Source organism: Garra rufa, chromosome 5, assembly GCF_049309525.1.
Source record: "Garra rufa chromosome 5, GarRuf1.0, whole genome shotgun sequence".
Taxonomy (NCBI): Eukaryota; Metazoa; Chordata; class Actinopteri; order Cypriniformes; family Cyprinidae; genus Garra; species Garra rufa.
Genome location: NC_133365.1, coordinates 5,071,727 through 5,084,184, shown reverse-complemented (window position 1 = coordinate 5,084,184; position 12,458 = coordinate 5,071,727). Strand labels below are relative to the sequence as shown.

At 34.8% G+C, this 12,458-nt stretch overlaps 1 protein-coding gene across 1 annotated transcript; it reads left to right on the top strand.

Annotated features, from left to right (window-relative positions):
* The first annotated feature begins 5,096 nt into the window (after positions 1-5,096).
* LOC141334386 (NACHT, LRR and PYD domains-containing protein 3-like) lies at positions 5,097-11,997 on the top strand. The gene is made up of 9 exons (XM_073839447.1): positions 5,097-5,146; positions 5,442-5,528; positions 6,075-6,173; positions 6,348-8,141; positions 8,523-8,693; positions 9,228-9,398; positions 9,919-10,089; positions 10,388-10,566; positions 10,858-11,997. Coding segments are annotated over exons 1-9 (2,724 nt in total). The 3' UTR covers positions 10,860-11,997.
* Positions 11,998-12,458: the final 461 nt, after the last annotated feature.

Here is a 12,458-nt window from a genome sequence, read left to right as displayed (position 1 = left end):
ATTCAGCTGCATCTGAAATGCATCCAGAAATAATCAAAGGGCCAATGAGATTTTTTCCATGTAGACATTGTTTGGCATTTCACAGAGTTAAATCATTCAGTTAATGACTGTCATTTTGTGGAATAGATATGGTACTTCCAATGCATTGCCATACAAATCTGTAATGGAAATTATGATTATTATTATTTTTTCATTTGTTGTTCAATTATAGAACAATGGATTGTATGGAGATTTTCATTTATAATTTCTGTATTTTTGATTTAGCGTTTTTTAAATGTATTTATTTGTTTTATTTTGTATCTTTCTGTATTTCTTCTGGATATATTTGTAAATTGCTAATGAATTAAATGGTCCATTACTAATTCATTAATTGAACTGATTAGATACACGTGTGTTGATATATGAGGAATTGAATAGAAAAATGAAGAGTTTCAATAATACATGAACACTGAGGAAGGTCCTGCATGATCAAAACATTTGATTTTAACATGCACCAAGCACTTTTTTTGCACTTCGTAAGAATAAATGAATATTGCTTGTATCTTGGCATGTAGTATTAATCCTTTCAAACAATTTTTTTTTATCTTTGATGGATTCTATAGATGTTCGTACATATCAGATGCTTTCCAGATAAAGTCATATTTAACAGACATCTTGCTATTTGGGTTTTAATTAATGGTAACTGTTTAACTAACTAGCTACTTGATGTCAACTTGAGGTAATTTTAAATACAAAGTCAAAATAATTTGATCAAACAATTAGTTAGAAAACATTTGATAAGGAGATTTGATTTGATAAGGACAGGAATTAAGCCAAATTTTACCCCACAAACTCAGTTTGAAATAAAAAAAAACATGTTGATATTGTTTATATCAAAACTAAACATTCTTTCTCCTTTGACATGTTCATATTTAAATAGACATACTTTATTAAATACCATTTGTGTCCTTTAGTGTGATGTCTCATGGTGTGACGCATGAATGAACCACAGATTTGTTTTTATCTCCAAACATCTTAAAAACAGTTGAGTATTGCAATAGGGGAGATATAATCATCATTCATCCTGAAAGGGCATCATTTCAGCAGTTTTAACAGATAACAGGTAAGTTTGTCCAAAAAGTCATGGTGAAAAAAATTATTATGTTAATTATAATTTCATATAAAACAAATAACACTACATGAAAATAAGTATCTAACAATGAAGATAAATGTCTCTCTGTCACAGTTTTGTAGGGATGATGGAGACAGGTAATCCAGACCTCTTAATTTAAAAAACATATGTGACCCTGGAGCACAAAACCAGTCTTAAGTCGCTGGAGTATATTTGCAGCAATAGCCAAAAATACATTGTATGGGTCAAAATTATTGATTTTTCTTTTATGTCAAAAATCATTAGGAAGTTAGGAAATTAAGTAAATATCATGTTCTATGAAGATTTTTTGTTAAACTCCTACTGTAAAACTATCAAAATGTAATTTTTGATTAGTAATATGCATTGTTAAGAACTTAATTTGGACAACTTTAAAGGTGATTTTCTCAGTTTTGTAAAATTTAACCTTAAGACTGGTTTTGTGGTCCATGGTCACATATAGAGGCATAACAGAGGAAACACAAAGTAAATGTAACTGTGACCAGACAACAGAAGACTGACCAGAAAGGAGTATAAATAGTGGAGCAAAATAAGGAACATAATCAGAGAGAGATCAGAAACAGGTGTGGGGCTAATTAACAAACTAAACAAGGACAGGAAACAGACCATAAAAGGAAAGACAGGAACTAAGAACTAAGGCTGGAGCAAAAACATGGAACAGAAGTCCATAACCCTAACACTCTCATGATATTTAGATATTCTTAAGAGTTTTTTTTATTTTATTTTAATATGTGCTATGTCACACCATAGAACAAATTTATGGCACCGTTCAGAAAAATGTAGTTAAAAAACAAACAAACAATGAAAGTAAGTCACCTTTTCTTGTTTTCTCAAAGATCAGACTTCCCACTACATAAATATAAGCATTTCTTCTTTTTTGTCTTTTAAAAATAAGCATTTTGACTGCCTAAACTACCCATATATTAATTTACAATGATGTTCTACATACCAAATTAAACACTTTTTTCATTACTGCTGAAAATTAGATCATTTCTGTGAAATATATTTTCTCTCATGTACATCATGTGTAAGCTTCATAGTGAATATTTCTACATCACTTTTGTCTACGCAGTCCACAGTAACAACTTAATGTATATTGACTTTGAGGGCGAATAATCCCCCCCCCCCCATCCTACAGTGGCGCTTATGCACTATATGCCAATATCTAAGGAATATCCTAACATTATATCAAGTGAACGTTTTTTGATTATCTATTGAGGTAATAAGACTAAACGCGCGCCGCGGCGTGGATGAGACTCGAGATCGCGCGCGTAACGTGACGTCTTCCTTGCATTTAGCGTCAGAAACAAAAAGTGAAAGTAAGTAAATAGCTAACGCATTTGTATATTTGGTAACAGTTTACAATAAGGGTACATGAATAATCATGTACTAATGCCTAAATTAATACTTAATTCATCACCTACTAATGATTATTCAAGGAATTAACTAATTATGAACTAACGAAGGGCTATCCTTAACTACAACTGGAGTCATACGGATTCATGGATGAATAACGGCAGCCTTAACTACATGTTAGTACATGTTTGATAGTTAATGTATTAATTAACATTTATGGGTAAACTAAATCTTTAGGAAAGAATGAGAAATACTCTGGCTTTGAAATTAATTTAAGTTATTTAATACTATCATAATTTGAGCATTTGACATCTTCAGCTTTGTCTTAAACATTATTAGGTGTCAAAGGATTAGTTGATCCTCTTCATCAAGTGTAGAAAATACTAAATACACTAATGCCTGATCTTGTCTGTTTTATGTTCTCCTCTTTCCCTTTAAACTCACCCTATTGATTTATACACAGAATAATTAAAAATAAAACCCAAAACCCACTAAGAACATTTGTAGAACAATTCCTAAAGAAATGCTCAAACTAGAAAGAGTTCACTCTCCATCCAGACAGAGCCGTGAAGATCCTGCACCTCCGCTCTCTGACTTCTTGAAAATCCACACGGCATCTTGGCACAGCATAACCAGCTGATACTCACTGTGTTAGTAGTAGTATTAGTGCCATTAATTAGACAGATATATTAAACCAAAATTAGAAAATAAACCAATAGCTAATACTTTCAATGATCAATAATTAAACCATTTCAAATAAACGGAACTACAGTATGTAAGGTTGTTTCTGGAGGGACACTCATTAGTGGCGCACTCTAGGCACTCGCTCGGTGCGTAACCCAAGGTTTGTTTCGCTAATGCCATTTTAATTTAATGTCGTCTGCTTTTGTAAACCAAATCAAAGTTATGTTTGCATCTGCATCTGCATCTGCATCTGCATTTCTTTTGTGTGGAAAGTTAGGCATATTAAATAACAGCATGGTTTTGAGCTTCTGGACATAAAATATTTGACCTTCTGTGTGTCTTTAGAGGTAACATTATGTTTGGACTTTCTTTTGAGTCCATTTATGTGAAATTATGTAAATTGTTAGTTGTACTGGTGGTGTAAATGTACAAGGAGGACACTCTTACTGCATGTTTAATGTTTAATATTTATTCATCTGCACATTGTCTTGCCCATAATTGCACATTTCATTTTTTTAAATATTTATTATATTCTATTCCTATTTCTAATATTTTACGGTTGTTTTTTTATTGTATATTTGTACATAATGCAGATTTCTTTTTACAACTAAAGTTAATCTTATTATATTCTAATTTGTTTAATTATCTTATTTTTCATTCTATACTGAAACTTCCTTATAAAATGTATGGGTTATTAGCAGTCATATAAGCATTTCACTTTATATGATACTGTGTATGACTGTGTATGTGACAAATAAAATTTGAATTTGGTATGTAATTTGATGATTTGTTAATGTGTCACTTCATTACTAACTATTATTTACTACCCATGCACTAACATTAACTAATGGCTTGTTTATGTTGATTTTGACATGACTTTACTTGAGAGGGCCCAATCATAATGAATTCACTGTTAACTACTCACTAAACTCAGCTCATGATTTATGATATACTTCCTATCAAATACACATGTACTAACACAGTGAATATCAGCCTGGTTATGCTGTGCCAAGATGCTGTGTGGATTTTCAAGAAGTCAGAGAGCGGAGGTGCAGGATCTTCACGGCTCTGTCTGGATGGAGAGTGAACTCTTTCTAGTTTGAGCATTTCTTTAGGAATTGTTCTACAAATGTTCTTTGTGGGTTTTGGGTTTTATTTTTAATTATTCTGTGTATAAATCAATAGGTGAGTTTAAAGGGAAAGAGGAGAACATAAAACAGACAAGATCAGTCATTAGTGTATTTAGTATTTTCTACACTTGATGAAGAGGATCAACTAATCCTTTGACACCTAATAATGTTTAAGACAAAGCTGAAGATGTCAAATGCTCAAATTATGATAGTATTAAATAACTTAAATTAATTTCAAAGCCAGAGTATTTCTCATTCTTTCCTAAAGATTAAGTTTACCCATAAATGTTAATTAATGCATTAACTATCAAACATGTACTAACATTTAGTTAAGGCTGCCGTTATTCATCCATGAATCCGTATGACTCCAGTTGTAGTTAAGGATAGCCCTTTGTTAGTTCATAATTAGTTAATTCCTTGAATAATCATTAGTAGGTGATGAATTAAGTATTAATTTAGGCATTAGTACATGATTATTCATGTACCCTTATTGTAAACTGTTACCGTATATTTTTCTTTAATGGCATCTGTCCTTTAATATTTTTCATATTTAAAGCAAATTATACTTATTAAATTAAAATATATTTCATTAGTGTTTCTTGTAGTTTGTGGTTCATTTAGTCATTTGTGTGAACATTAGATTATCATTGTGTATTTGACTGAACGCCACCGTCATTCTCCTGTTTCTCCTAATCTCGGGATCCGTTCTATATCTCTATTGTTTGTCATTTCCTCTCAGAGTAAATGTTAGAGATCAAACTCTGTTCAGCTTCATCATGGATCACACACAAACATCCAGAGATGAAGATTTTTCTCCAGGATGCAGGTACTTTGCAAACAGACTGTATTAGATCACCTTTATATGAAAGAGGGTTATCGTGTTTCATTGTTTTAGTTAGTAAAGTGATTTTTGTTTTGTAAATAAACGATTCTTTATTAAAATTAATGTCAATATTAAATCTGTTCAGTAGAAGAAATCGTAACTATTTAAAGTGATCATGTTAAAACTTCACTTTATGTTTTTTTGTATCAACATAGTATAAATAGAGAGATCACAAGTGTTTTTTAGTCAAAAATTAATATTAATAGCATACAGTAATTCAGTGTATTCTCTGTTATAGTTCAGTTTATCAGAAGAGATCAGAACCAGAGCCCAGTTGTGTGTCTATGAAGAGTGACCGGTCTATGGAGTATCCAGTACACTTCAGGTAATTCAGGTTTAATTAACAGACAACATTATGATAAACACATATATAATATGGAGTTTTATATTAAGTATCCATGGTGTTATGGTATTCATATTAGCCTATTTTCTTCATCTGATATTTTAACAGAGAAACACTTATGAAAGTTCAGTTTTTCAAATATGTGCTTTTAATCCCTCTGTTATAATTCAGTTGATCAGAAGATATCAGAACCATTTAAGTTTAAGAGAGATGAAAAAAGGTTTATGTACAACATTTTTGTAAAAGATATGATTATAGTAGGAGATATTTTAAATGAAGCTGTCAATAATTAACAGTCCATTAATAATTATCCAGCACTACAAAAAATAAATATGGGCAGAAGTCTGTATAATATAGTAAATATATAGACTATGAGTAGATATACAGCACAGAGTGGAGTTATTTAATCAATTAAGTAATTAATAATAATAATATATACAGTTGATCCATTGCATTGTTAATAAAGTCTGTTTTTAAGGTAATGAGAAAAATTTCACCAATATCAGAGTGTTTCTTTCTTGATTCAAGGTCAATCCCGCCACACAGTTCAGATAAAAGAAAACCTGTCCGTAAGAACAAGGACCAGATTATGAATCAACCACAGGACAGAACGAATCCTAGTGTCAGGTAACTTTTTTTTTTCATTTTATTTTATTTTTTCACCACATATTACTTAAAAACATTATTAATAACTGACACATTTAATAAACCTTATATGTTCAGAGTCTCATTAAACAGACATTTTGCTCTGTATATTTACTTCAGTAACTCATGTAATAATGTAGTATTTTAATTTTACAGGTATGAAGTCCTCAACACGTTTAGATCAAATCTGATGAAGAAGTTTGGTCGTCTGTATGAGGGAACAGCGACGCAGGGAAAGCCAACACTCCTGAATAAGATCTACACAGAGCTCTACATCACAGAGAGTGAGAGTGGAGAGATCAGTAATGAACATGAGGTCAGACAGATTGAGACACAATCCAGGAGAACAGCAACAGAGGACACAGCCATCAAATGCAATCACATCTTTAGACCTTTACCTGGACAAGACAAAGCCATCAGAACTGTGCTGACAAAGGGAGTCGCTGGCATTGGAAAAACAGTCTCTGTGCAGAAGTTCATCCTGGACTGGGCTGAAGGGAAAGAGAATCAGGACGTCCAGCTCATATTTCCACTTCCTTTCAGAGAAATCAACTTGATGAAGGACCAAACACTCAGTCTTTTAGATCTTCTTCTTGTCTTTTTCCCTGAAACTAAAGAAATGGAAATATCCAGTGATGAGTATAAAGTGTTGTTCATCTTTGATGGTCTGGATGAGTGTCGTCTGTCTCTGGACTTTCAGAGTAAAGTGAAACTGTGTAATATATCTGAATCAGCCTCAGTGGACGTGCTGCTGATGAACCTCATTGAGGGGAATCTGCTTCCCTCTGCTCTCATCTGGATCACCTCCAGACCAGCAGCAGCTGATCTCATCCCCTCTGAGTGTGTCCATCGAGTGACAGAGGTACGAGGATTCAATGAGCCACAGAAGGAGGAATACTTCAGGAAGAGAATCAGTGATCAGAGTCTGGCCGACAGGATCATCTCACACCTGAAGTCCTCCAGGAGCCTCTACATCATGTGCCACATCCCAGTGTTCTGCTGGATCTCAGCCGCTGTTCTAGAGAAGATGTTGAGTCCAGCAGAGAGTGGAGAGATTCCCAAGACTCTCACTCAAATGTACACACACTTCCTGATCCTTCAGACCAACATCAAACATGAGAAGGACTATGAGAAGAAGCTGACAGATGAAGACATGATCCTCAAACTGGGGAAAGTGGCTTTTCAGCAGCTTGTGAAAGGTAACCTGATCTTCTATGAGGAAGACCTGAGAGAGTGTGGCATTGATGAGACAGAAGCATCAGTGTACTCAGGATTGTGCACTCAGATCTTCAGAGAGGAGTTTGGCTTGTATCAGGGGAAAGTCTTCTGCTTTGTTCATCTGAGCATTCAGGAACATCTAGCAGCTCTATATGTGCACCTCTCCTTTATAAACTACAACAGAAATGTGTTTGACCAGAGATTTCGGTCTACAATTAGGGACCATTTTCTATTCATGTTTAAACGCGTTTCATTATCTGAGCTTCATCAGAGAGCTCTGGATGAGGCTCTACAGAGTAGAAATGGACATCTGGATCTTTTCCTGCGATTCCTTCTGGGTTTGTCAGTGGAGTCTCATCAGATTCTTCTACAACGAATAATGACACTGAAAAGAAGCAGCTCTGACAGCAATGAGAAAACAGTTAAGTACATCAAGGGGAAGATCAGATCCATTGACTCTCCAGAGAAATCCATCAATCTGTTCCACTGTCTGAATGAACTGGGTGATCGTTCACTAGTGGAGGAAATACAACAGTATCTGAAATCTGGAAAAATAAAGAAAGCCAAACTCTCTTCATCTCAGTGGTCAGCTCTAGTTTTTGTGTTGTTGACATCAGAAGAGGAACTGAATGAGTTTCGTCTTGATAAATTTGTTAACAGAAAAAATAAACATGAAAATATGAAAGTTCTTCAGAAGCTGCTGCCTGTGATTAAAGAATCCAGATCAGTTCAGTAAGTATCACTGAGAACAATCACTTCACTGGTAAAACATAAAGAAAATCAAAGTTAAAAGCTCATAAATGTTCAGTGCTGCAGATGTGGTCCAGTGTTTAGTGGTCAGTATTTTGATGTATTTTCTATTCAGTGACACTGAAAGATTTCTCCAGGCATTCAAACTAATTCAGAGAGGAATAATAAGAGCTGGTCTCAAACTTATAATAAAACACATGAACAATCTGACAGTTCACAGTCCAACATGCAGATTAGTGGTAAACACATTAAACCAGTTAAAAGATAGGTTAAATACTTTACTCAATACATCAATTATATTAATTTTACACAATTAATACATACATGTTTCAACTGTTTCAATATATGTGCATCTCTCTGCAGGTTGTTTGATTGTGGTCTCACAGATGAAGGTTGTGCTGCTCTGGCTTCAGCTCTGAGATCAAACCCCTCACACCTGAGAGAACTGGATCTGTCTGAGAATAAACTAGGAGATTCAGTGAAGATGCTTTCTGCTGTACTGGAGGATCCTCGCTGTAAACTGGAGACACTGGAGTAAGATCATCTCTCTGATAGTCACATATCTTTGTTATCAGGAAAATGTCTTAATGTAAATCCTAAGAGTAATGTAGTTCTTACATTGTACATAAAGACATTGACTATCTCTATTGAGTTAAACACATTCCTATTGAGTTTAGCTGCCAGATGAAACTGAACATGAACAAAATTATGTGTTTGATCTCAAGAGTTAATAAATGAGGTGTAATGGGGAACATGTGGCTTCTGTGAAACAAATGTCCTCCTGTGGGAGTTTATTAGAAGAGCAAGTCACTGTTTCTCCAGACAGATCCATATATATATCAATATGAAACAATATCTCACATTCAGTTCTGTGTGTCTGTTCAGTCCTGAAGCACATGACAGTTTCAAACAGCTCCATTGAGCATCAACATGCATAAATCTCATTCTATCAGCAGCAGTATGTGGCAATGCTTGTCATTATATCTCCTCTCCTGCTCTGAGACCAGAGTCAATAACAAACTACAGACATTTTAACTGCAATTCACATTGTGTCATTGTTCTCTACAGGTTGATTGATTGTGGTGTCACAGATGAAGGTTGTGCTGCTCTGGCTTCAGCTCTGAGATCAAACCCCTCACACCTGAGACAACTGGATCTGTCTGGGAATAAACTAGGAGATTCAGTGAAGATGCTTTCTGCTGTACTGGAGGATCCTCGCTGTAAACTGGAGATACTGGAGTAAGATCATCTCTCTGATAGTCACATATCTTTGTTATCAGGAAAAATGGTCATTTACTGTAAATCCTGAAACTAAAATGTAGTTCTTACACTGTACATTAAGACATTGAATATCTCTATTGAGTTTAGCTGCCAGATGAAACTGAACATGAAAAAAATTATGTGTTTGATCTCAAGGGTTAATAAATGAGATCTAATGGGGAACATGTGGCTCCTGTGAAGCAAATGTCCTCCTGCAGGTGTTTATTAGAGAAGAAAGTGACTGTTTCTCCAGACAGATCCATATATATATCAATATGAAACAATATCTCACATTCAGTTCTGTGTGTTTGTTCAGTCCTGAAGCACATGACAGTTTCAAACAGCACCATTGAGCATCAACATGCATAAATCTCATTCTATCAGCATCAGTATGTGGCAATGCTTGTCATTATATCTCCTCTCCTGCTCTGAGACCAGAGTCAATAACAAACTACAGACATTTTAACTACAATTCACATTGTGTCATTGTTCTCTACAGGTTGAGATATTGTGGAGTCACAGATGAAGGTTGTGTTGCTCTGGCTTCAGCTCTGAGATCAAACCCCTCACACCTGAGAGAACTGTATCTGTCTGATAATAAACTAGGAGATTCAGTGAAGATGCTTTCTGCTGTACTGGAGGATCCTCGCTGTAAACTGGAGACACTGAGGTAAGATCATATGACACACAGATGCTGTGTAGTGAATAGTGTCAACAATATAGACAGATTTTGTATTAGACAGACAATTTATATAAAATACAGATACAGTGCATAAAAAAACATTTTTTTATCCTGTTTTAATTGGACTTTGAATGTTATAATCAAGTTTTGTGTTCTGGGATATTTTAGAGCTCAGTCCAATGATCCATCAGACATATTGATTTGTGCTCTAAGTTTGTACTTATGATTTATTCACAGCTAAACTGATCTGATCTGAGAGTGAAGAGTGTGTCATTGTTCTCTGCAGGTTGTATGATTGTGGAGTCACAGATGAAGGTTGTGCTGCTCTGGCTTCAGCTCTGAGATCAAACCCCTCACACCTGACACACCTGGATCTGTCTGATAATAAACTAGGAGATTCAGGAGTGAAGTTACTCTCTGATCTGAAACATGATCCGCATCATAAACTGGAGACATTATTATACTGTGAGTATATTATTGTTTAAATCTTTTAAATTGATCCAAGTTTAGTCAAATTTTTAGTGTCAGCTCTTTAAACTGTTCAGAGTTTAACTCAGTGATGTGGCTGATCTATGAATATTTCATCTCTTCCAGTGTCTCTGTGTGTAAGTGATAAAGAGAGAGTTGCTGTTATTAATCTATGATCAGTTGTTCATTCCTATCTCTGGCTGTAATATGAATATACTAATATCTCTGGCTGATGTGATGTGACAGCAGTAATGTCTCATATGTGACTGTCTGTGTGTTTTATTGTAGGACTCTCAGTATTTAGACGTCAGTCCAGTTTCCTCAGGATCAGCTGATGGTGAATAAGGAGCCGCTACAGAGACGTCAGTCACACAATCAACACAGACTGAAGACACAGAGACACACAGCATCACACTGTCACATGTGTGACGTCTATGGCGTTATTCTTTAGTCAAAAGTTATAAGCGTGTAAGACATGCTCACGAGCACATTATGTTATTTCACACACGCAAAAATGAACCTTCAGCTGGCATGATAAAAGTACTCGCGCACAAATTCAACAACCGAGAGGTGTACAGGCAGCTGCGCGCGAGCGCCTGGCATACTCTCATAGGTTAACTCTGCTTGTACAGTGGAATCCTGCTCGCGGAGTGCTGTTTTGCTCGCGCAGTGGATTTCTCCTCGCTCAGCTGATTTCTGCTCCCTCGAGTCTAGATGACTTTTGACAATTTGGGGGCGGAAACCAAGGAGGGCACTGACTCTGTTATGATTGGTCACTTTCATCATAATCACACCCACAGGGACATCCTTGTACCTTGATTGACAGCTCTCATTACAGGAAGCACGGAGTTGGGTTAAGTTACCACCGAATAAGAGTGGGAATGAATTAGAACGAGTTTTCTAATATTCATAAACTGTCTCTCCACGTATAAAATGCTGCGCAGATCATAGTTAAATCAATTACCATATATTTGAGCAATAAGTAACGTAACTAGCTAGCCTATTCGTTCTGTAGCTAACGCCTTAGCCAACACTTGTGATGCTGATCACCCGAAACTCATTTTAAAACTTTTAATCTTTAAAAACTGCATCTTAGACAACTAACATTAGGCTAACTGAATCATAACATAATTGTTTTCACATGTAAAAGTGCTATTCTTATTGACGCTGATTTAATGCATTTGATTTTGCAGGCTAACCTTGTCCCTTATTGTGTTTTTTACTGCGGTCAAGCCAGCCGCGCCTTAAAATACACGGTCAAGCCAGCCGCACTTTTTTCTTGCGCGTGTAATCGTGCACTTACGGTACGGGTACTGAGAGCAGGCAAAATGCATGTAAAGAAGCTGTCAAACCGGCGTTTCCTATATATTTTATATTCGTATGTTTATAAATACTTTACATTAGTCCATAAACGTTTGTATTTTAATATTAATTATTCTAAATAAAAAATTTTATGTAAAAAAATAATACTATTAATGTGTTTTATTCCATTTTTTTTATTTTGATGTGTGTGTGTGTGTGTGTGTGTGTGTGTGTGTGTGTGTGTGTGTGTGTGTGTGTGTGTGTGTATGCTCTCTCTCTCACTGACTATATATAGAAGAAGAAAAAGCCGTCACACCGGCGTTTCCTTTTAGTTTATGCAATTTTGTGCATAAACGTTTGTATTTGTACATTATTAAAATAATTTATTAATGTTAATATAAAAGTGTTTTATTTAATCTTTTATTTTAATGTATGTGTGTGTATATATATATGTTTGTAAATACTTAAAATTTCTACATAAACGTTTGTATTGTACATTGATAATTCTAAATAATTTATTAATGTTAATAAATGTTAATATAAATGTTTTAATTTAATATTTTATTTTAATATTTGTATATATGTGT

What these genes read in the sequence shown, in the direction of transcription:
- LOC141334386 (XM_073839447.1), top strand. Translation starts at nt 5,097, where the DNA reads ATGGATCACACACAAACATCCAGAGATGAAGATTTTTCTCCAGGATGC. An exon ending in GATTTTTCTCCAGGATGCAG is followed by an intron (nt 5,147 to 5,441) that starts GTACTTTGCAAA and finishes TCTCTGTTATAG; the next exon opens with TTCAGTTTATCAGAAGAGAT. An exon ending in GAGTATCCAGTACACTTCAG is followed by an intron (nt 5,529 to 6,074) that starts GTAATTCAGGTT and finishes TCTTGATTCAAG; the next exon opens with GTCAATCCCGCCACACAGTT.